Below are 25811 nucleotides of genomic sequence, written 5' to 3'. Positions count from 1 at the left end.
TCCAGAGGAGCTTAGAGGATGTTAATATTGAAGACGATGCTAGCACCCTTCCACCTCAGGATGACCCTAAGGACAATGCCCCTCCTGCCTAGAGACGAGATCTAAATGTTGAAGTTTCTTGTACTTTACTTAAAAAAAAAAAAAAATGTAATTCAAGTACATTAAGCTTGTCCATGGTTTTAGGACGAGCTACTGAACAATTATTTTTGTCAGGGTGTTTGGACGTTGGTTGTTCGCCTTTAAACAATTGCTTGATTTTCTTTTCTATTATTGCATGGACAAGAGTTCTTTTTGATGTTATAGTTTCAAATTTTTACTCATCCATAGAAGTAATTCCTTCTTGTTATATATACATACATTTTCTTGTCATACTTTGAATTTCACAAGTATAACTCGTCTTTGTGAAATGGTGATTATCAGCATTATTCGTCCTTAAACTTAGCTGATTTTCACCTTTGATGAAGATAAGACACAACTTTTCACTCATCCATAAATTGGATTGTTCTAGTAGGCGTCTTAATCAATAAGTTAAACACTTGCTTATGCATTTCCTCGTCCATGGGTTGGACATGCATTACGCTTTACCTTATCCGTTATATAGATGAAAATCCTCTGAACTTGCTGTTTTGCTCAGGGAAGATAAGATTTTACCTCGTCCTTTACTTGGACGAGCATGCCTTGCTTTGCTTTACTTTGCCCTTAGGAAAGCTTATTGACGTTACATCTCCATGTCCAGAGAATTTTCTCGTCTAGGGCTTTTCAGCCTTCTTATGGGTTAAGTTGAACAAAAGTAGTATGGAAATCAAGAATTCACACAACATTATGTACATAACATAAATATTGTTCACAGACGAGGCATATGCTCATGAACTAGTGCCTTTTTGGAAGTTAAATAAATACAGGCAAATCCATAACTTCGTCCATAACCACATCATAATAACGATAAAATAATACTATAAAATAATACTAAAGATGCGCAGATAAACAAGCTCCTTATATAGATAGACAAGCTTATCCAGGATAACACTTATCTAGGTTGGCATTTTACTGGTAATACCTCCTCAGGTGTTCAACATTATAAGGATGTTCCAACTTCCTACCGTCCAGGGCCTCCAAGTAGTAGGATCCTTGTCTTTTACAGTTGATAACTCTGTAGGGTTCTTCCCAATTAGGTCCCAATTTCCCATGAGCTAGATTTTTAATTGTCAAAGAAACTCTTTTCAGGACGAGGTCTCTTATGTTGAATCGCCTTGGCTTCACCATTGCATCATATTGCCTAGTCATAAGGTTCTTGTACTTTGCTATCCTTTGTTCTGCGTCTGTCCTTACCTCGTCTATTAGATCGAGGTTCAAACGGAGTTGCTCCTTGTTATCTTTATCTTGATACATCATTACCCTGTGGTTGGCCATGTGCACTTCTGTAGGTATAATTGCCTTGTTTCCATAGGCTAGCTTGAAAGGAGTTTCCCCTGTAGGGGTCCTCACCCTGTGGTTAGCCATGTGCACTTTTGCAGGTATAACTGCCTCGTTTTTATAGGCTAGCTTGAAAGGAGTTTCCCATGTAGGGGTCCTCATCGTCATCCTATATACCTATAAAACATCTAGTAGCTCATTCGGTCATACTCCCTTTGCCCCCTTAATTTGAGTCTTGATGATTTTCAATAAGGATCGGTTTGCAATTTCAGCTTGATTGTTTGCTTGGAGGTGGGCGAGTGAGGAATAATGATTTTGAATTCCAAAGTATTTACAGAAGTCCTTAAAAAGTGCATTGTCAAATTGTCGTCCGTTATCAGATATTAATACTCTGAGCACCCCAAACCTGCGCACGATGTTCTTCCACCCATTTAGGGAAATAGTCTATCCCTACCACTAAGAATTTCATCTGTCTATTTCCAAGTGGAAAAGGACCTAAGATATTTAGGCCCTATTGAGCAAATGGCCACGGGGCCATCATAGGGGGGAGATACTCTGACGGCTGTCTGGGGACATTACTAAATCGCTGACATTGATCACAAACCCTGATGTAAGCCGTTGCATCTACTTGGACGGTTGGCCAATAATACCCTGCACGGGTGACCTTGTGGATGAGTGACTTGGCTCCTGAATGGTTTCCACAGGCTTCTTCATGAACCTCCTTTAACACATAGTTTGCCTCGTCCGAAACTAGACACTTAAGATAAGGTTGAGAAAAACCCCTCTCATATAGTACTTCATCAAAAGGACATACCTGGTTGCCTTAACCCTGAACTTCATCAAACTCGTCCATGACTTCATTCGCTGAAACTTCCTTCGCTAAGGCATCTGCTTCCATGTTCTCTATCCTCGGGATTTGAACGAAGTCAGTTTCTTTGAATTTCTTCACAAGCCACAATACCTTTTCAAGGTACTTTTTCATTCGTTCTTCCTTGACCTCATACATCCCATTTATTTGGCCCATGACCAACTGAGAATCTCTTAGAATGAGTATTGATTTTGTTTTTACAGATTTGGCCAACTTAAGCCCTTTGAGAAGGGCTTCATATTCAACTTTATTGTTGGTTGTTTGATATTGCAAATGTATCTTGTGCTTCAGCCTATCTCCCTCTGGGGATTGTAAAACAACTCCTATTCGTCCCGCATGATGTGTGGACGAGCCATCCACATGAATGATCCATTTCTTGTCTTCCATTACTTCTAAGTCATCATAATTTGGAGTAATCTCCGCAATGAAATCTGCCAGGGCTTGAGCTTTTATTGTGCACCTCGGCTGGTACTTGATGTCAAACTCACTGAGCTTGGCAGCCCATTGGATTAGTCGTCCTGCGGCTTCCAACTTGTTCGTTGCTTTCTTGAGTGGGTGGTCCGTCATGATGTTGATGACATGAGCTTGGAAGTAGTGCCTTAGCTTCCTAGATGCTGTGATCAGCATAAAAGCCAACTTCTCTATCTGCGGGTATCGTCCTTCTGTTCCTCTCAGCGACTAGTATAGTATACCAGTTTCTGCACTCTTCATTCTTCCCTAATCAATGCTGAGCTTACAACATGTGGGGTGACGACTAAGTACAAATATAACTCTTCTCTCAACATGGATGGACTTAACAATAGAGCAGTTGTGAGGTAGGCCTTCAGGTCTTGGAAAGTTTTTTGACACTCGTCAGTCCATTCGAACGCCTTTTTAAGAACCTTGAAAAATGGTAAACATTTATCAGTGGCTTCAGATACAAACCTGTTGAGGACTGCAACTCATCCAGTAAGGGACTGGACCTCTTTAATGTTCTGTGGAGGCTTCATATTTAGTATTGCCTGGATCTTATCAGGATTTGCCTGGATTCCCTTATGTGAAACCATAAGTCCAAGGAAATTCCCTGATGATACTCCGAAAGCACATTTGTTGGGGTTTAACTTCATGTTGTATTGCCTGAGCGTATCAAAAGTCTCTTGTAGGTCGTATAGATGCTTCTCCTTGTCTAGGCTTTTTACCAGCATATCATCGACATATACTTCCACATTCCGCCCAATACGTGGACAAAACATATGATTAACCAACCTCTGATATGTTGCCCTTGTGTTCTTCAAACCGAAGGACATTACCTTATAACAGAATAAACCTTGACTGGTAACAAAGGACGTCTTCTCTTGGTCTGCTTCGTCCATCCTTATTTGATTGTATCCGGAGAAGGCATCCATAAAACTGAGCAACTTATGCCCTGCTTTAGAGTCCACCAATTGGTCGATACGTGACAATGGATAGCTATCTTTGGGGTAAGCCTTCTTCAGATCGGTGAAATCTGCACACATCCTCCACTTGCCATTGGCCTTCTTGACCATTAATACATTGACCAACTAATCCAGATAATAAACCTCTCAAATAAACTTCGTCGTGATCAGCTTTTGAACCTCGTCCTTGATGGCATTGTCTCTCTTGGGGGCGAATACTCTTTTCTTCTGTCGTACAGGTTTAGAGGAGGGACATACGTTCAAACGGTGGGTAATGACATTAGGTTCTATACCCAGCATATCCCCGTGACTCAAAGCAAACGCATCAATACTATTCTTCAAGAAACGGACGAGATTCCTCTTTGTCTTCTCTTCCAAATCTGCACCAACCTGAGTGTACCTTTCAGGATTGTCATCGTCCAAAGGAATTTCTTCTAAAGTTTCTGTAGGCTTCGCCATAATTATCCTTTCCTCAATGCTCATCGTCTACACTTGCTCGTCCATGGCTAACATGGCCAAGTAGCATTCTCTTGCTGCCAGTTGGTCTCTCTGCACTTGTCCTACCCCATGCTCCGTTGGGAACTTGACTGACAGGTGGTAGGTAGATGTAACTGCCTTCCAACTATTTAGAGTCGACCTTCCAATTATGACATTGTAAGAGGATGAGCAATCTACCACAAGGAAATTCACATCCTTGGTTACATGTTGCAGATATGCCCCCCTACCACTGGCAATGTAACAGTGCCTTCAGGCTATACCTTCATTCCTTTGAAACCTACTAGAGGCGAGTGTACTGGATGAAGCTGGTCTCGTCCAACCCGCATTTGCTAAAATGCTGGATAATACAAAATGTCTCCCAAGTTTCCATTATCTATTAAAACTTTTCTGGTTGTGTAGTCAGCTATAAGCAAAGTGATGACAATAGCATCGTCATGAGAGTGGTGAACTCTCTTCGCATCTTCATTCGTAAAAGTGGTCGCCTGCTCGTCTGTGTTTCTCGTCCTGTGAGATCGTCCAGAGAGTTGAACATTTTGCATTACCTTCAAGTATGTCTTCTTGATTTAGATGACTGACCTGTTAAACCACCTCCTATGATAACTCTTATTTCTCCAAGTGGAGGTTGCGACGACTCTTCTACTTTCCCTTTCAACTTTTCATCTTTGTGATCTCATCCAAGGAAATTTCTCAATTTCCCTTGTCTGATGAGATTCTCAATTTGTTGTTTTAAATCGAAACATTCATCTATGTCATGCCCATGGTCTCTTTGGAAGCGAGAATACTTGTTCTTATTGCACCGGTTGGAATCTCCCTTTATTTTCTCCGGCCATTTCAAGGAAAGGTCGTCCTTGATTTGCACAAGGACTTGCTCGAGTGGCATGTTCAATGGCGTGTACTGTTGATTCCGCATTGAAGTACCTGCCTTCTTATTGTCTCGGTCTTTCTTATCTTCTATTTGTCCCTTCTTTGGATGAGGACCTTGTTCGGGGTGGTGCTGAGTGTTTGCTTCCATTCTTTTCCTCTTCTTGGCTATGATCGCTTCTTCTGCATTCATGAAATTTTGGGCCGAATGGATGAGTTTCGCCATAGTCTGAGGCTCTTGTTCATAAACCTTATGGATAAACAAGTCAGAATTAACCCCATTGTGGAAGGTTGCTAACAATAGCTTGTCATCCATCTTGTCCACTGTCAAGGCTTCTCTATTGAAACGAGTAATGAAGGACCGCAATCTCTCATTTTCTCATTGTTCTATGGTTAACAAGCTAGACGAAGAACATTTGTGCCTTTGTCCTTCAATGAAATTATTAACAAATAACTTGCTTAACTCTTCAAAGGAACTTACCGAATTTGGGGGTATCTTACTGAACCATACTTGCGCGGGCCCTTTGAGGGTGGTAGGGAAAACTCTACACATTATCTCATCTGGAACCCCTTGAAGGTGCGTGGTAGTCTTGAAGGTGGCAATGTGGTCGAAAGGGTCACGTGTCCCATCATACGAATCTAAAGAAGGCATCTTGAACTTTGGTGGCAAGGGATGACTGTTGATGGAAGTCGTAAAGGGAGAATCAGTCTTGTAAACCAAGTCTCTTATGGGGTTTGTCCTTCTCATATTCTCCCTCATTTCATCCATGACCTTCCTCATTTGGTCCATCTCCCTCTTCAAATGTGGCACCCTTCGGGAAATGGTACCCCTTGATTAGCTTTTGGGTTCAACATTCCTTCTATCTTCTTGACTCTGGGCTTGTCCTTTATCATTCCTTTCATAATGCTGCCTCCTTAAATTAAGTTCCCTGGTCAATTCCTGGTTCTGACAGGTCAATTCTGCCATGGCGGCAGCCATGGACTGCACGTGTTGGATAGAAGATGGTTGCATGGCAGGTGCCGATTGATGGTCACGATAGGGGTTACTGGAGGCGTCCCTACCCTCTTGAGGGCCTGGACTAGTAGCCTTTGATCTTGTCCGAACCATTTCAGCCCTTTGTTGAAGAAAGAAATTGCAAAACTCAAAGATGAAGTTCGAATGCAAAAAATTCCTTCCCCACAGACGGCGCCAACTAGTGATTCCTCGGAAATCAATAGGTTGAAAATCTTGGGCATCAACGATCTTAAGGATGTTGGTGAATTCTGAAAAAGCAAACAAGAAAATCAGTGGAGACCCGTGGAGGCTGGCCAAGAATCCTTTGATGGCAAGTTAGTATTTTTGTGATTCCAAGTATAATGGAAATGTCTGAATCAATTACCTTCTCGTATATGAATGATTATATAGCGCACATGAAACAATTATTTCATTTTAGTAACTTTTCCTATTGTTGCAAAGTCCGGAAAACTTGGAAGCAACTCTCGTAACTACCATGGAAGTTGTATTGTTTGGCCTTATATTCTCTAACCGTCGTTGGCAATGGTTCGTAGTAATGAACTTCGATCTTTTACTTCCAGGATGAGCTTGCTTAGGACGAGTTTGCCCTGGATGATCATTCCATGCAGCTTGCTACTCTGGATTAGGACGACCCTCATGGACGCATTTGGAGTACGTTCTGTGGCACCATCATAATATCTATATATATATATATATATATATATAACTTCTGATGATGGTTGGCCATCTTTTAGACTTTTACATTTCACAGTATATATAACTTTATTTATAATATACTCCCTCTATCCCATTTTTTTTGTCCTATTTGAAAAGTTAAATTTTTTAAGGGAACATCATTTATTGTCTTGTCTATCTTTTAAAAATGTATAAGTTTCCAAAACTACCCTTAAAAAAAATTTTCAAAAAATTGAATTAGTAAATTAATAGGGGTATAATAGGAACATTAGTAAATCAATGACTTTTATTTTTAGAAAGAGGACAATATTTTGGGACATCTCAAAATGGAATAGAGGACAAAAAAAATGAGACGGAGGTAGTAATATATATAACTTCTTGTTGAGTGAACATATATCAGTATTGTTGCGAGTGCAAAATGCATTTTGTTTTCTTATAACTTCATACTAGATTATGAAAATCGATATAGGAAGATTTTGTTAATCAACAAATCAGTCAAGGACAAAACTTAGGTATAGTACCTTAGATGCTGTTCTTAAGCTCCCCTCTTAAGATTCAACCATGTGTCTATTTATTAAAAAAAAAAATACACTTCCATCCAATGAAAAAAAATCCACATAGCAAAATTTTAAAAAGGAAACATAAGAAACAGAATTTAAGTACTGTACATAAGTCTTGCTTTTTTCAAAACCTCGCTTGTGCTAGAAAAAATTGCTGGCTCTTTGTAAATTTTGGACTTCTAAAAATAAAAAATAAAACGGGTAACAATGGCAAGGTCTTTATTTTTTTATTTTTTTTATACTTAGAAATAAGGCCAAGGGATTGTACATATACATAGATATCTGGGTCCAAATTCTTTTATCTCTGGCTGATGGTCAGGGCCTCAGGGGGGTAGAGCTACAAGGGTCATGGCCATCTTAGCTTTTCAAAAAATGTCCTATTTTTGGAATTTGGCCCAATAAAATAAAACTTAGTCCCCATAACAAAAGCCTTAGCCTCTTTTTATGTCACCAAATGTTGCTCAAGTCAATAGCACCACAACCAAATAAGAAAGCAATAGAAATTTTTGTAATACGTTGAAAACAAACAAAAGAATAAAGGTATGTAAAGAGGTAGAGGAACAGAGTTAACTAAAATCAGAGTGAAAGGAGAATGAGAGCAAGATTGTCAATCATTAGAAAAAAAAAATTACATTATCTAGTGGCACTTCAGAGTTCTTACACGTGTGCTTTTTAAATTCCAAGCTCAATGGCATGGAAGAAAACCGGGTACGTAAATATTTTTTATTCCAAAATATAAACCAAGGCATAACCATATCATCAAACCTAGTACTCCTATGAGTAGGAGAATCCAGTAGCAAACTCCAATGAGGTCCTTTTCTTCACATTTATAGCTGAAGCAAGTCCCACATCTGCATTTAAATCAATTATGTCAAGAATAAGATCAACTTTGTAGTATAATATGCTATGTATGCTTATCCATGAAATTAAGATAGACAAAAATAGACAAGGCAAAAATTTTAAAAACCTCAGATAATAATAAGAACATACAATTTCGGGACTAAAGACAGTCAATGAAGGATTAATGATATTCCCCATAATACAAATTATGGTTTGAGTATCTCATCCCCTTATTAGATTATGTTCTCTTTAAAGCTTCATTTGGGAGGAGCCGAGGAGGGATTGGAATGAAATAAAAAAGAATATTTTTAGAATATTCTTTTCTCCATTTGTTTGGGAGTTTTAACAAAGAGAATAGACCTTCTATTCCCTCGTTTGTAGAAATTGACGGCGATGAACACGGGTTGATTAACCGCTTCAGAATTTGCTAAGTATCGTGTGGTCGTCCATGTGCAATGCTTATGGACGACCCTTTGTCATGCTGTTCTTTGGTCGTCCATGCGATTCATCCGTGGACGACCCTTTTGACTTGATTACGGGGTCTACCCAATTAGTCGACCTCTCAGGGAAGAGAGGTCTGGACGAATAGGAGATGGCCTAGTTGCTTGGCAAACTGCATGTCATGGACGACCCTTCTGGACGAACCACAGGTGCCATTTTTCGCTATCCCATCATACTGGATGAAGCTGGTCTCGTCCAACCCGCATTTGCTGAAAAGCTGGATAATACAAAATGTCTGCCAAGTTTCCATTATCTATCAACACTTTTCTGGTTGTGTAGTCAGCTATAAGCAAAGTGATGACAATAGCATCGTCATGAGGGTGGTGAACTTTCTTCGCATCTTTATCTGTAAAAGTGGTTGCCTGCTCATCTGTGTTTCTCGTCCTGTGAGATCGTCCAGAGAGTTGAACATTTTGCATTACCTTTAGGTATGTCTTCTTGATTTAGATGACTGACCTGTTAAACCACCTCCTATGATAACTCTTATTTCTCCAAGTGGAGGTTGCGACGACTCTTCTACTTTCCCTTTCAACTTTTCATCTTTGTGATCTCGTCCAAGGAAATTTCTCAATTTCTCTTGTCTGATGAGATTCTCAATTTGCTATTTTAAATCGAAACATTCATCTGTGTCATGCCCATGGTCTCTATGGAAGCGACAATACTTGTTCTCATTGCACCTGTTGGAATCTCCCTTTATTTTCTCCGGCCATTTCAAGGAAAGGTCGTCCTTGATTTGCACAAGGACTTGCTCGAGTGGCATGTTCAACGGTGTGTACTATTGATTCCACATTGAAGGACTTGCCTTCTTATTGTCTCGGTCTTTCTTATCTTCTATTTTTCTCTTCTTTGGATGAGGACCTTGTTCGGGGTGGTGCTGAGTGTTTGCTTCCATTCTTTTCCTCTTCTTGGCTACGATCGCTTCTTCTACATTCATGAAATTTTGGGCCGAATGGATGAGTTCTGCCATAGTCTGATGCTCTTGTTCATAAAGCTTATGGATAAACAAGTCAGAATTAACCCTATTGTGGAAGGCTGCTAACAATAGCTTGTCATCCATCTCGTCCACTGTCAAGGCTTCTCTATTGAAACGAGTAATGAAGGACCGCAAGCTCTCATTTTCTCCTTGTTCTATGGTTAACAGGCTAGACGAGGAACATTTGTGCCTTTGTCTTTCAATGAAATTATTAACAAATAACTTGCTTAACTCTTCAAAGGAACTTACCGAATTTGGGGGTATCTTACTGAACCATACTTGCGCGGGCCCTTTGAGGGTGGTAGGGAAAGCTCTACACATTATCTCATCTGGAACCCCTTGAAGGTGCGTGGTAGTCTTGAAGGTGGCAATGTGGTCGAAAGGGTCATGTGTCCCATCATACGAATCTAAAGAAGGCATCTTGAACTTTGATGGCAAGGGATGACTGTTGATGGAAGTCGTAAAGGGAGAATCATTCTTGTAAACCAAGAATCCTATGGGGTTTGTCCTTTTCATATTCTCCCTCATTTCATCCATGACCTTCCTCATTTGGTCCATCTCCCTCTCTAAATGTGGCACCCTTCGGGAAATGGTACCCCTTGATTAGCTTTCGAGTTCAACATTCCTTCTATCTTCTTGACTCTAGGCTTGTCCTTTATCATTCCCTTCATAACGCTGCCTCCTTAAATTAAGTTCCTTGGTCAATTCCTGGTTCTGACAAGTCAATTTTGCCATGGCGGCAGCCATGGACTGCACGTGTTGGATAGAAGATGGTTGCATGGCAGGCGCCGATTGATGGTCACGATAGGGGTTACTGGAGGCGTCCCTACTCTCTTGAGGGCCTGGACTAGTAGCCTTTGATCTTTTCCGAACCATTTTAGCCATTTGTCGAAGAAAGAAATTGCAAAACTCAAAGATGAAGTTCGAATGCAAAAAATTCCTTCCCCACAGACGGCGCCAACTAATGATTCCTCAGAAATCAATAGGCTGAAAATCTCGGGCGTCAACGATCTTAAGGCTGTTGGTGAATTCTAAAAAAGCAAACAAGAAAATCAGTGGAGACCGGTGGAGGCTGGCCAAGAATCCTCTGATGGCGAAGTTAGTATTTTTGTGATTCCAAGTATAATGGAAATGTCTGAATCAATTACCTTCTCGTATATGAATGCTTATATAGCGCACATGAAATAGTTATTTCATTTTAGTAACTTTTCCTATTGTTGCAAAGTCTGGAAAACTTGGAAGCAACTCTTGTAACTACCATGGAAGTTGTATTGTTTGGCCTTATATTCTCTAACCGTCGTTGGCAATGGTTCGTAGTAATGAACTTCGATCTTTTACTTCCAGGACGAGCTTGCTTAGGATGAGTTTGCCCTGGATGATCAGGACGACCCTCATGGACGAATTTGGAGTATGTTCTGTGGCACCATCATAATATATATATATATATATATATAACTTCTGATGATGGTTGGCCATCTTATAGACTTTTACATTTCACAGTATATATAACTTTATTTATAATATAATATATATAACTTCTTGTTGAGTGAACATATATCAGTATTGTTACGAGTGCAAATGCATTTTGTTTTCTTATAACTTCATACTAGATTATGAAAATCGATATAGGAAGATTTTGTTAATCAACAAATCAGTCAAGGACAAAACTTAGGTATAGTACCTTAGATGCTGTTCTTAAGCTGTCCTCTTGAGATTCAGCCATGTGTCTATTTATTAAAAAAAAAAATACACTTCCATCCAATGAAAAAAAATCCATATAGCAAAATTTTAAAAAAGGAACATAAGAAACAGAATTTAAGTACTATACATAAGTCTTGCTCTTTTCAAAACCTCGCTTGTGCTAGAAAAAATTGCTGGCTCTTCGTAAATTTTGGACTTCTAAAAATAAAAAATAAAACGGGTAACAATGGCAAGGTCTTTATTTTTTATTTTTTTTTATACTTAGAAATAAGGCCAAGGGATTGTACATATACATAGATATCTGGGTCCAAATTCTTTTATCTCTGGCTGATGGTCAGGGCCTCAGGGGGGTAGAGCTACAAGGGTCATGGCCATCTTAGCTTTTCAAAAAATGTCCTATTTTTGGAATTTGGCCCAATAAAATAAAACTTAGTCCCCATAACAAAAGCCTTAGCCTCTTTTTATGTCACCAAATGTTGCTCAAGTCAATAGCACCACAACCAAATAAGAAAGCAATAGAATTTTTTGTAATATGTTGAAAACAAACAAAAGAATAAAGGTAAGTAAAGAGGTAGAGGAACAGAGTTAACTAAAATCAGTATGGATGGCAACGGGTCGGGTTCGGGCAGGGTTTTTCCATACCTGGACCCGACCCGCGGGGCAAGACCCAAGACCTAGACCCGGCCCGTTTAGGGTACCGGGTTTTTTTTTCGGGGCCTGGACCCGCCCCAGCCGGGCCCCGTGGGCCCCGCAGGCCTCGTTTAGGGGTTGGGCCCAATTCGTGGCCCAACCAAAAAATGGAAAAGCAAAACAGACCCCAAACCCACATCAGAAAATCCCCACAGAACAGAAACAACCAATCCCAAAAATCCCTTCTTTTCAAATCTCCACAATTAAACCCAAATAAAAAATCACAATTTTCAATTGACAAACCCACAGACAAGAAAAATTGAGGTATCTTTTATAGCTAGACAATGGATGGCGTGCATACCCAAATCATATTTTTACCATATCTTATGATTTTTCATCTTTTGATTCATTAAAACAACAAAATGCTTTAAATTGTGAAGCAAAAACATTTATAGTAATGTTAATCATAATCAAAACAAGAGGATTATCCATCCCACTCATATAATAAACCTCAATCAAACAGAGAGAGAGAGAAAGTGATGGCGTTACTGGTATTCGGCAGTGGCAATTGGAAGCAATAAGAAACACCAAAACTTATTCTAAGAAAGGGAAAGAACCATAAAGAAAAAGAAAAATGTACCCTTTTCAATAGCTTTGAGCAGAGAAATAAAAGAAAATAAGTTTACAAAAAAAGATCCCCACAGATATCTTTTCAAGTAGATCCCTGAAGGCTGAAGCTGAATAGCTGATCCTCTCCGATTTGGTCACTTTCTCAAGCCTGAAGAAAAACGGCGACAGCTTCAGTACAGCTTCAGACCGACGCCGATCAGTTCACGTTGGTTTTCGCCAACTGTTTCGGGAACCAGCTCAAGGTTTCGATGGATGTGAGATCGGCGATGTACAATCTCGACGGGAAGAGTCAGCGGCGCGAGCTTAGGGAGAGGGAGGGTCGGACTGAGGGAGGGAGGCGTGAGGGAGTGTCAGAGTGTGGTGTGGGAGTGAGGCTTAGGTAGTGTGGAAGCTAAAATGAGGGAGAGGGAGTGAGGTACTGTCACATTGAGGAGGGAGGCTGCTGAGTGCTGAAGAGTGAAGGGAATTAGGTTAGATTATAGGTTTATATATATATATAAAAGGTATTTTAGTACTTTCATGTACCGGGTTTTTATCCGGGCCGGGTCTCGGGTCGGGACTCGGGGTTTTTTAATAAAACCTGGACCCGACCCAAGACTCGCTTCGGGTTTTTTTTTTTAAAACCCATATCCGACCCTATTTCTAATCGGACCGGGTAAAATTCGGCCCATTAGGGTCGGGTCGGACCGGGTACCCGTGGGTCGGGCAAAAATTGCCATCCCTAAAAATCAGAGTGAAAGGAGAATGAGAGCAAGATTGTCAATCATTAGAAAAAAAAAATTACATTGGGTCCATTTGGATTGAACTTATTGTTGCTGAAACTAAAAACTGAAAATTGAAAACTGAAAACACTATAGCAAAATAATTTTTAAATGTGTGAATAGTACCGTGGGACCCATTTTAATGAAAAAGTTGATAAAAAATGAAATTTGTGGGTCCATGAACAGTGCACAAATGCACTGTTCATGGACAAAAGTCAACAACTGTTGCTATTGTTCATGTGAACAGTAGTCGCACAGTAGCGGCACAGTTCCGCTTTGCTCCCTCTCACGCCGGAAAGAAAAATAAATAAATAAAATAAAAGGTCCAAAACGTGAAACTGAAAACGTGCCATGAGAATAATTGCAATCCAAACGCTCACATTATCTAGTGGCACTTCAGAGTTCTTACACGTGTGCTTTTTAAATTCCAAGCTCAATGGCATGGAAGAAAACCGGGTACGTAAATATTTTTTATTCCAAAATATAAACCAAGGCATAACCATATCATCAAACCTAGTACTCCTATGAGTAGGAGAATCCAGTAGCAAACTCCAATGAGGTCCTTTTCTTCACATTTATAGCTGAACCAAGTCCCACATCTGCATTTAAATCAATTATGTCAAGAATAAGATCAACTTTGTAGTATAATATGCTATGTATGCTTATCCATGAAATTAAGATAGACAAAAATAGACAAGGCAAAAATTTTAAAAACCTCAGATAATAATAAGAACATACAATTTCGGGACTAAAGACAGTCAATGAAGGATTAATGATATTCCCCATAATACAAATTATGGTTTGAGTATCTCATCCCCTTATTAGATTATGTTCTCTTTAAAGCTTCATTTGGGAGGAGCCGAGGAGGGATTGGAATGAAATAAAAAAGAATATTTTTAGAATATTCTTTTCTCCATTTGTTTGGGAGTTTTAACAAAGAGAATAGACCTTCTATTCCCTCGTTTGTACCATATCATCAAACCTAGTACTCCTATGAGTAGGAGAATCCAGTAGCAAACTCCAATGAGGTCCTTTTCTTCACATTTATAGCTGAAGCAAGTCCCACATCTGCATTTAAATCAATTATGTCAAGAATAAGATCAACTTTGTAGTATAATATGCTATGTATGCTTATCCATGAAATTAAGATAGACAAAAATAGACAAGGCAAAAATTTTAAAAACCTCAGATAATAATAAGAACATACAATTTCGGGACTAAAGACAGTCAATGAAGGATTAATGATATTCCCCATAATACAAATTATGGTTTGAGTATCTCATCCCCTTATTAGATTATGTTCTCTTTAAAGCTTCATTTGGGAGGAGCCGAGGAGGGATTGGAATGAAATAAAAAAGAATATTTTTAGAATATTCTTTTCTCCATTTGTTTGGGAGTTTTAACAAAGAGAATAGACCTTCTATTCCCTCGTTTGAGAGTTTAATTAGGAGAAAATGAAATAGTTAGGAGGGAACGCTCATCCTTCCATTTTCCGTTAAAATCTTAAAATTTTGTTTTCCTCAAAATTGGGAGGAATGGGAGGGATAGATTTAGGTTTAATGAAATTTTTGTTAATACTCCTAAAATACCCCTTTAATATCAACCATTCTTTCCTCAATTAGCCAAAAAAAAAAAAAATAAAAATAAAAATACACGTTATTGCCTGTTTGCTACAAAGTGAAGCTACTGTTGTTCATCAAATTTTCGTAAGACATCATTGAAGCTACTGTTGTTCATCAATATAGCTACACGTTATTCTTTGACTTCTACAAGTTTTGGTTACTGCTCACAAGTAAGTCTTCTTTTTCTTTGTCCCCTCAAGTTATATAAATAATAGCTATGGGGTCCACGGGTGATGCAATCTATTCACATTGACAAAACTATATTGTAATTCAATAATCTAACATAGACCCAATTGTGGCTAACTAGTTTCACATCATCCACTAAATACTGAACATATCAAAGTAATTATAAGTTCTCATTAATTATTTTTTATGTTCTTTAAAATGAGGGGTATAATAGTAATGTTATTATAAAATAATTTCATTCCATTCCTTCCAATGTCACTTCCAAACAATGATACTTATATTCCATTCCTTTATTTTATAGCATCCAAACAAGATTTTTAAATTTCATTCCATTCCACTCCTTTTCCTACTAAATCCATTTCATTCCATTCCATTCTTTTATAAACTCCCAAATGGACACTTAATGATCATTCAATTTAATTCCATTTTTTTATAAACTCCCAAATGGATGCTAAGGGAAAGTTAAGTTGGGCTCACTCTACTTTAGATTGTACTTGTTGGAAATGTATTTTAGTCTAATAAGATCAAACAATATATTCAAATTGTATCAACTTAATGAATTGCAATTTGTGTTGCTTGGGCTTGCGCAACACGTATAGGACCTTTCAAACCAGTTCTAGTTGTCATCTCAGCAGAACAACGTAGGCCAACACCAATTCTATCAAGGTCTCCCTTTAAACTATCCCTATTGTATTCATTTGTTTGGGTATGTTTGATTCAAGAATTAATGTGAATCAAATTTTTGATAAAATACCATTTTTTTTTTTATAGTTTTGAAAAAGAGAAAGAGAACTATATATTGTTCGAGGAGAATGATGTTGCAAATACATCAAAAGTTAATATTACTAACGAAGTATCTAGGACACGTATTACTAAAAAAACTAATTCATGTCTAATTGTTTCAACAGGGAAGAGATATATATGATTATTTCAAGAGGGAGGAAATATGGTGTGATGGCAATATAAATCACTGAGAAATAATTAAAAAGTTATGATTTCCTTCTTATATATTAAAGAGTTATACAGTACTATATTCATTTATTTATTTTTGCTAAAAAAAGGTTACTATAATTACCTCAATCCAAATTCAACGTTTCAAAACAAACAATTATAATATCTAACACACTTATGGTCACACTTTTATAAAAGCAAATTAAATTCAATATACATAACATAATATAGCAATAATTAAATTGGTCATAGCAAATACCCGAAGTTCATGAAGAAGCAACGTGGTTTTTGGATGATTTTCTTGCAAAAGAAAGGGTCCAAAAACTGGTTGCAGTTCAAGCCAGGGCATTGAATGTTGGGCACCTTGGCTTCAATCTTGGCTTGGATGTATTTGGCTATGCAGTCCTTGCAAACAGCGTGTGCACACTTGTTTTTGTTGTTGAATATTTGGTTTGATTGTATCAGTATGCATATTTGACAAGTGAACACTAGATTACCTTGACCATTGTGGGCTTTGTTGGAAAAACTGGTTTTGTATCTTATACAAAACCCATAGCGGAATCAACACAAGGATCTACTTCATTCATGAGAGGTAACATTCAAAACCACCTTTTGATTTTACAAATTAAGATTTATAGATCAAACATGTTTTCAAGATGAAGATCAAGAACCCTAATATGCTAGAAGCCCTTAAAATTAAAATCCTAATCCCATTAGGAATAAATTTCATTAAAGGATTTCAACAAGAGTAAACAAAAATACTTTAATCCTAGCATTAATCTAAACTGTTTGACTATAAATATATAATGCAAGACAAGCAACAATACACGTTCATCATTCCTATCTTAATATATATAAACATGAACTGATATTGACAAGCCCAAAACATGGTTTGTACATCCGCACATTAATATATATAAATAAATCCAAGGATATAAGCTTATCCGAATGAGTAATACTTATTTATCATAATAAATGCTCACATCAAAAGCAAGCAATACTTCGTAACAGGTAGTTGTAATCTAAAAAAAAAAGAAAAAAAAAAAAGGTAAACTACATATTTGGTCTCTAATTTTTACAATGTTTGTCAATTTAGTCCTTAATGTTTTAAATATGTCAGTTTAGTCCTTGACCTTTGGGTATTATGTCAAAATGGTCTATATAGTTAAGTATTGAATGAAAAATGTGAACATGGCTAACGGTAAAAGTATAATATAATTTTCATGATACATAAACTGCCACATGTATTGCTAGCACAAAAAAAGGTACTATACCTTGTATTGCCGCATATCTTTAGTATATTTTTAGATTTAAAATTTTCTTTCATTTACTTTTCCTTTGCTTTCTTAGGAACCAAATGGGGGTTAAAAAAATCCCGAGTTTAAAACTCAATTTCTTTCATTTTCTCATATTTTCCCAGAAACCAAACGAGGAAAAAATAAAACAAATTCCAAAACCCAGAGAAAGAGATGCAGAAAGGAATCACAATGAAAGAAAAACTTCAAACCACCTAATTAACTCGTATTGGGCTTCCAAGTTACCCCACTTCAAAAATTTTCAAACCAATCACTGCCATAAATCAACAGTTGGGTTGGGTGCATATCTTTAGTATATTTTTAGATTTAAAATTTTCTTTCATTTACTTTTCCTTTGCTTTCTTAGGAACCAAATGGGGGTTAAAAAAATCCCGAGTTTAAAACTCAATTTCTTTCATTTTCTCATATTTTCCCAGAAACCAAACGAGGAAAAAATAAAACAAATTCCAAAACCCAGAGAAAGAGATGCAGAAAGGAATCACAATGAAAGAAAAACTTCAAACCACCTAATTAACTCGTATTGGGCTTCCAAGTTACCCCACTTCAAAAATTTTCAAACCAATCACTGCCATAAATCAACAGTTGGGTTGGGTTCAGACTATTTAAAACCTTCGACCTTACTCTAATCCCAACTCCAACCACTCAACAATTCAAAGATCCTTCCCTTTATTCTTCTGTACATTCTCGAAACTCCCAATCTGGCCAATCCCATTTTCTTCAAATGATAGATCTGAAATTCCAAACAAAAAAATCAAAAACCCCTGAGCACATAAACAAAATGAGTTCTGAATCTAATCAAGCGCACTCAGTAAAAACAACAGAATCTGATTATGATTGTGATTGTGATTCTCTCTACGTCTCTCTCTGGGTTTTGGAATTTGTTTTGTTTTTTCCTTGTTTGGTTGCTGGAAAAATATGAGAAAATGAAGTAAATTGAATTTTCAATTTTGGGGTTGGTTTTTTTTTACCCCGTATGCTTCCTAAGAAAGTAAAGGAAAAAACGAAATAAAATTTTAAATCTAAAAACATACTAAGAATAGGTGGCGGTACAAGGTTTAGTCCCTAACTTTTTATTTATTTTTTATTTTTTTAGTTTGTGCTGATCTGGTAATACATGTGGCAGTATATGTGGACTGAAAATTATATTTTATTTTTACCGTTATTTATATTAGTATTTTTCATCCATCACTTAATAGTAGGGACCAATCTGACACAATATCAAAAGATTAGGGACTAAACTGACACATTTGAAATATTAAGGACCAAATTGATAAACAATGTAAAGATTAGGGACCAAATATATAGTTTACTCCAAAAAAAAATAATACCCATCAGATCTTGTTTATAAACTATCTTAATAAACTCACTTGCAAGATATGTAGATGGTGTCCTACACAAATACAAACACCAAAAAACAAACAGCACAAGACAAAAACTACAAAATTATAGACTATCTCAATAAACCCACTTGCAAGATATGTAGACAGTTTGCTACTACCAGAGAAGATTGATAATTAAACTATTGAAAAATCTCAAGGTGGGCAACATGAAACTCATCGTGGGGCTAGTAGTTTTGTTTCTGTGGATGCACACCTTGAAGGAATTTTTTTTTTTTTTTTTGAGAAAACACCTCGGAGGAATTTGACTATGAGAATTAACTATCAAATTGTTGGGATCATTATCATGGTCATGGGCCCTGTGACTGCCAACATAGGTAGGTAGTGCAAAACATCTGGAATTCCTCGTTGAAAGTAATAAAGCATAAATCTAAAATTCCAGTTTTAACATCAATGAGAAGGAACTATTATATTTGTGCGGTCAACAAAAAATGGAAATCAACAATATGAGCACCTCAGATCTCATATTGGAGATGATTTGTGTTTGTTTTTTTTTTATACTATTCAAACTATTTTTCTGCAAAAGTTTAAAAAACTTGGGTATTTTTTATTGTCAAATTGAAAAGTTGAATTCTCGACTATTGAGTAGTTATATATATATATATTTAGTTTTCTCCAATATTTCAATAATAGTAACATAGGTTGATGATACACAAAAACGAAGGTAAAAGGAGTTAGAAAAATTCACTACAGCCAAAATATCCCTAATCATATGTATATATATTTTATAATCTCTACCAAAAAATTTCACCAACTAAATTAATAGGTATTATCATTCAACTAACATATTTAAAAGACTCATCTGGTTGATATTCACTAACTTTCGTCTAAAGCTATAAGTGGCGTGACCACCTTTTAACATGCAAAATGTGTTTCTTTTCTAACCCCCAAAAGGTGTTTTTATATTTCGCGTAGATAAAAAGTGATATTTAGGCTCCGGGATCCAAACTGAATTTTTTTTACTAAAAATATTCTATATAAAGATAAAAGTTAATTGAAATAGTACAGCAGGACTCCTGAATAGTATCAAAAAGTGCAGTGAGACATGAATAGTAACAAAAATAAGCTGGTAAAAATAATCTTGCTAAACAGACACTTAGTGTACGTTTACGTAGCGGCATTTTTGTGTTTGCGTGCATTTGCATTTGTTTTGGCTGGTCCCATGGCACTGTTCAAGGACTAGCCAAGTGATAAAAAATGCATGAACAAGATTTTCAGCAATAAAAAAATATTTTGCTACAGTATTTTCAGTAATAAGTTTTCAATTTTCAGCAAAATAAACGGTATTCAATTAGACTCTTAATCTATATGAAACATGCAGTTTGATCAATCTCTGTCGTTGGGGTTTGGGCCATGTAATTACTAACCCAACACTGGTTGTAGAAGGCCCACGGAGCTATCTTTGATTATATATGTAAACAAAAAATTAAATTAAATATTTAAAGTGACGTGCATCACAATATCCTACCTTTTATGTCCTGATGCTAAATAACTACTAATACCTATGGGAAAGTCAATGAGTTTGAGTAACTTTTTATTTTTCGAGTTGCACAGCTATCGTTAACATGTCCTTAATTTCCCTTTTGATTTTGACGAGGATAATTCTAAAAGGATGATAAACTCATCTACATAAGATGGGGCCGATGGTCTCAATGAACTCGTTAGCCTTACCTAGGCACCCAAAGGCGTAGACAACGCCACCTCAAGGCCGACGACTCCACCTTAAGATCACAACACCTGTATGGGACGACTAGAACGCCTAAATGACATGGGAAGCTGATGGGGATATAGAAACCCCTAACAGGTCTAATAGGGCCTTGCTTGGTCTCCATGCATGAGTATGTAACGAAACATCTTACATTCCACGGTTAATCCTAATTGAGAGGATTCCTATAAGGGAAGGATCCCGCAAGATGCACGCATTAATGAGGATCTTACCTACAAGGAAATACCTTCTCCGCCAAGGAACGAATGTCAACTCTACACTACTATAAAAACCCTATAGCCTTCACAAACCAAAGTACGCATAATTTCCCCTAGCTCTGGCACTCTAGAGCTGTGAAAGTTCTCTAACTTGACCTCTGGAGGTTATTTGGCCAATACCATACCGATATTCTTTACAAGGTTTTCTTTGTTTTCTATTTTGCAGGTGTTGTCTCGAGGCACGTGAGAACTGTGTGACTTACTAATAATTTTTAGCATTATCAGTTAACGCCGTCTGTGGGAAAGAGTTGTTCATTTTGAAAGCCATACAACCACTTCCCAGACAAAGAGTTGCATGGTACTTACTCGCTTGATGACGACCACCAACAATGCTCAAGGAGATGAACCACGTACAACTGCCCTTGAGAGGCAAGTTCAAACCCTCGCCGCTATTGTAGAGTGTCTCACCAAGCAAAACCATGATCTATAGGAGTAGCTGCGCCAGAAGAATGCAGGGCTTAATACTCAAGAGGAGGACCAAGAAGGCATTAGCGCTGAGAAAAGGGAACAAGAGGGCTCGAAAGGCAGCAACGCCTTAAGCAGACCAGAGTGACAAGACACGAGTCGTCCATTCGCCACAGATACGACTCCACCTCACATGGTCGCAGAGATGCAAATGATGAAGGAATAGATGAACTTCATGATGAATGCCCTTAGAGGACGGGTGTCAAGCGACCCCGATGACTTGGTCTATCGAACTGACTGGTGTTTTATCCCCAGACATGTGAACCCATCCAGACCTGGTGCTTTATCCCCATTCATATTGGAGACCACCTCAAACACCTTATCCTTTGAAAAACATCTTTCTAGCCAGCAAGACATTTCGTCTTCCAAAACAAAAAATTCTTCCATTCAGCAAGGGCCTATAGATACTTGACTCCGAATAAAGAGCCTTATAAAACTCCACTATCTTTTCTGATGCAAATCTTAATCGACACGCTTTGAGACCCAACAAAAATATTGGAATACTTGCCCAAGAAAACTAAAATTTAGATTTTTGATAGAAACCCTGACCCAACATTTATAATCGACATGCGAACTAAAGGTATAAGTGTAACACCTTGACCCAATAATTATAATTAAATCACGAACCAAAGGTATAAAGTTTGAACGCCACAAGGAAGAATCCCTGATAAGTTCACAGTTCTTGAAGAACCAAAAGAAGAGCAAAGCCTCACATTTTCTGATTTTTATTCAATAATACTGAAAAACGTTTACAGACTTAGGAGCCTATTTAAGGACTTCATAAAACTTGACAGACAAAAAAATATATTCTAAAATAACTTCTAATTGATACCTAACCATATAAGGAATCAAATTTGACTTAAAAAGTATTAAATGCACCTAAAAACAAGGAAATAAATCACCTAAACCTAAAATAATTTTTTTTTTACATAAAATACCAAAAATAATAAATTACAATAATTAAATAGTAAATTGTGTTGTACATCATTTTCCTTGATGGTATCCTGATTGTTTATCTCCTCGTCATCCACCATTAATGCTATGGTGTTGTTGCATCAATGAGAGTTTGCAAGTCTATAAAAGAACTATGTATTTTTATCCTGATGCAGGACCGTTAAGAAGTTCAGCACTATACTAGGTTTGTTGATGAATTCTTGAATGAGGATTGATGTTTAAGAGTTAAGGTTAGAAAAGAATGAATGTTGACGACTATTTGGGTCTGAAACAGGGGATAAATGGAAAATAACATAAATAAAACACTAGGCAATCACACCTAGGTCTTCCTAAGCATCACACCTAGGGTTCCTTGGCATCACACCTCGGAGAAGTTTGCATCACACAAACAAAAGCTTAAAATAAGTTGCTGAATTTTATTAATCAAAATATTCTGAAATAACATGACTACAAAAGAGCCTTTATATAATTATATAAAGGCTATAGTTATTCTTTTCCTAGTAGGACTTGGACTCTAAATAACCTATTCCTAGAATGAATAGGCATACTAATAATAATTGATGCTGCATAGAATCAATAGGCTGAATGCTCTGGCTTCGATGGGCTAATGGTTGTTGCGAAGGCTTGCAAGGATGAACACACTATCAAAAGGTGACCGGGGTGGACCGGCCAAGTCCCCTCCAATGACTAAGTTAGTTTTTTCCTGACATTACTCCCCAAAAGTTGGAACTTGATTTTCAAGAAAGAAACTTCATCCTTGTAGGCCTTCGCAACAACCATTAGCCCATCAAAGAGCATTCAGCCTACTGATTTTGTGCAGCATCAATAATTAAATAAAACACTTAATAATATAAACATAAAATGAGACTCATGGGCCTTTGGTAGGCCAATGATAGCCCATTCCAGATTTCTAGAAATTACCAAATTTCCCTTATTCACGTTGTTCCCCTTCTAGCAAGGTTCTAGTCTCTTCAATCTCATCCACAGCCGAAATACATCCTAGTAGAGAAATTTTCTGTTGAGCTATATCACCAAAAACTGTTTCATTCCACTTCTTCAAATCTAATTTGAGGGTCTTGAGTTTATTTGCCAAAACAAAGCTCAGCGTACCATGAAACTGAAGAATCCCACCAATTTTTACCAAGTCAGTAAACCCATCTGCCTTCAACCATGTATTTTCAAAGCGAAAAGGGCTTCGTCTCCTACGTAAGACATCACACTCCAAAAGAATAGGAAAATGGTCTGATAATAAACGTGGGGGTCGTCTTTGAGTCATCAAGGAAAATTGCTCCTTCATAGTCAAAGATACCATAAACTTATCAATCCAAGATCTGGATAAACTATTAGACCATGTGAAAGCTCCACCCTCCAAAGGGAAATCCACCAGCTTATGTTCGAAAATAAAGTCTGAGAATCCTTGCATTCAATTCTTTCGCTAGGGAAACAAACCACATTAAAATCTCTCCCCACACACCAAGGCACATCCCACCAACTATTCACCCCCGTATATTTCCCAAACCCATTAAATCTTTTCATCACCCAGCTAGATTGTTGCTTTTGTGATCTGCTTTCATTGTCATTAAATAAAAAATCTTCCCCCTCACTAGCCTCTGGTATTGACACCATCAATGGCTTCACCCAAATTGGTTCCTCCCCATCAAGCCCAGTCAAAGCCAACTTAGGATTTGGGCCAACCGTAACATTCTTACATAGACTTGGAACTGATGAATTGTTATCAGTGTCATACGCTCTGCCCTCCTCCATGTTGTACCAACCCTCGCCATATTTTGGCGTCTCTTCCACCGCTATCAAAGCTTTTTCCTTCTCAAAATTATCCTGATTATCACTCAGTGATATATGGAAACCCAGTGAAGATGAAAGCCCTTCGCGATAATTTGAAGGGAGAATAAGTTGCCTTTCGTCGCTAAATTACAACATCCAGTTACTAGAGTCGCTGGAGATGTGATGGACAGCAGCTGCGGTGGATGGGCGAAGGCAACAAAGCCTCGATGAGATCGGCTCAATGAGACTATCGCCTTTTGTGTTTGGTGATTCTGTGTGGGAAGAGGTCTGTACTTTGCAGAGAACTAAATCTCGCATTTGAGGCTCCAAAGGTACGATGATATTAGTCTCTAACCGATTGGGCTTTGTTGTTGGGTCTGTTGAGTGGTGCTGCTCCTCCTTTGGTCTCCAAAAATTTTAAGATGCTTGGCCCACAGTAGGAAATTTAGGGACAAAACTATGTGGTTCACCACTAGTGGGCTCCACATCACTCATTGGGCTCAACTCCTCCATATCAGCCCATTTCACCACATATTTCCCATTCGGCCCCATTTAAAAAATAAAACGCTCATTTAATTCCGTGTGATCTTTAACTTGTGATGTATCCCTAATACCTCGCTCCACACTTTTTTAGCGGTTTCCTTCCCAGTAGCCGTTGGTGTAAAGGCAGTATTAATTACTACATTTTTGAAAGACCGCGAATCACACAATTTGACCATCCTATTGCCCTCCTTTTCTCCTTTTGTAACACTCTCAAGGATGGCTGTGTGGATTGTGTTTGTGGTGCTCTTGTGCTGGTGTCTTATTGTTATGTGGCTTCTAGGGTGGGCTGTGGTGCAACATTGGGGGTGGTGTTTGGGGTGTTGCTACCATGGATAATGATTTAGAGGGGTTTCATAGTGGTGGATGATAGTATTGATAGATTTTATGAGAGGATTTCAACTGAACTGTCTACCAATTTGAAGGCGGAGGTTGGTCAGAAACTTGATATTTTTCATTTAGAATCAAGTTGAGAGGTACTTATCAAAAAAAGAATAGAGGTGGTTTACCTTGATGTGGGACAAATTAGAACTTTGTAACATGAAAATTAAACAACAAGATATATACAAATAGATGACCTAGGAGCAGCACCTAGGATTGCATGGAGTCAGCATCAAGTAAAAGAGAAACATTAGAAGTTAGCTCCTTGGGTTGGTTGTAGTCAGCACCAGAGCATGGAGAAAACTTAAATAGAAACTCTACTCATCAAAATAATCTCTCTTTAATAGGAGTACACTACTTAGCTTATGTAGGAGTACTATCCCTAATTCTAATTGCTATAGAAAACCTACTTATTGAATTATAAAAATAACCCTAACCTAAATAAAAATACTAATAAAACTACTTAATCCTTTAGTTGTCATTGGCATGAATAGTTGACATGTAACAGACACGAATAAATAGCTGTTGATGTAACCAATCCTTTAGTTGCTATGCTATGTGGGAATCACTACAGATTTTCACATGACGGACTCTTTCATTTTTTCTTCCTTCCACAAATATTCAATGTGAGGAAGGACTCTTCAATGACAAGAGAAAATGATGAATTAAACAAAAGTTTTAAACGTTGAAAATCTTTGAGGGATTTGGAAAACTACGAAATATTGTACTAACTCAAGTGGTACCTTATCCTCTCTTAAAAATGGGGATGAGGGGTCAAGTCATAGGATAAATTTCCATTGGGTCCATGTTCATGTGTCCCTTTGTATACAGCCAGTGTAGTTGGGTGTCTCTTCTTCTTTGATTTTTAATTATTTACTTATAATAAAAAAAAA

At 37.6% G+C, this 25811-nt stretch overlaps 1 protein-coding gene across 1 annotated transcript; it reads right to left on the bottom strand.

Moving 5' to 3' along the window:
* Positions 1-1044: 1044 nt before the first annotated feature.
* Positions 1045-1575, bottom strand: LOC112015207 (uncharacterized). Its single transcript, XM_024047581.1, has one exon. The coding sequence runs from the start codon at positions 1573-1575 to the stop codon at positions 1045-1047; it is 531 nt and encodes a 176-aa protein (XP_023903349.1).
* Positions 1576-25811: the final 24236 nt, after the last annotated feature.

Source organism: Quercus suber, unplaced genomic scaffold (assembly GCF_002906115.3).
Source record: "Quercus suber isolate HL8 unplaced genomic scaffold, Cork oak 2.0 scaffold_296, whole genome shotgun sequence".
In the NCBI taxonomy this organism is placed as follows: domain Eukaryota; kingdom Viridiplantae; phylum Streptophyta; class Magnoliopsida; order Fagales; family Fagaceae; genus Quercus; species Quercus suber.
The sequence above is the reverse complement of the archived record's forward strand: the minus strand, read 5'-3'. Positions and strand labels throughout refer to the sequence as shown.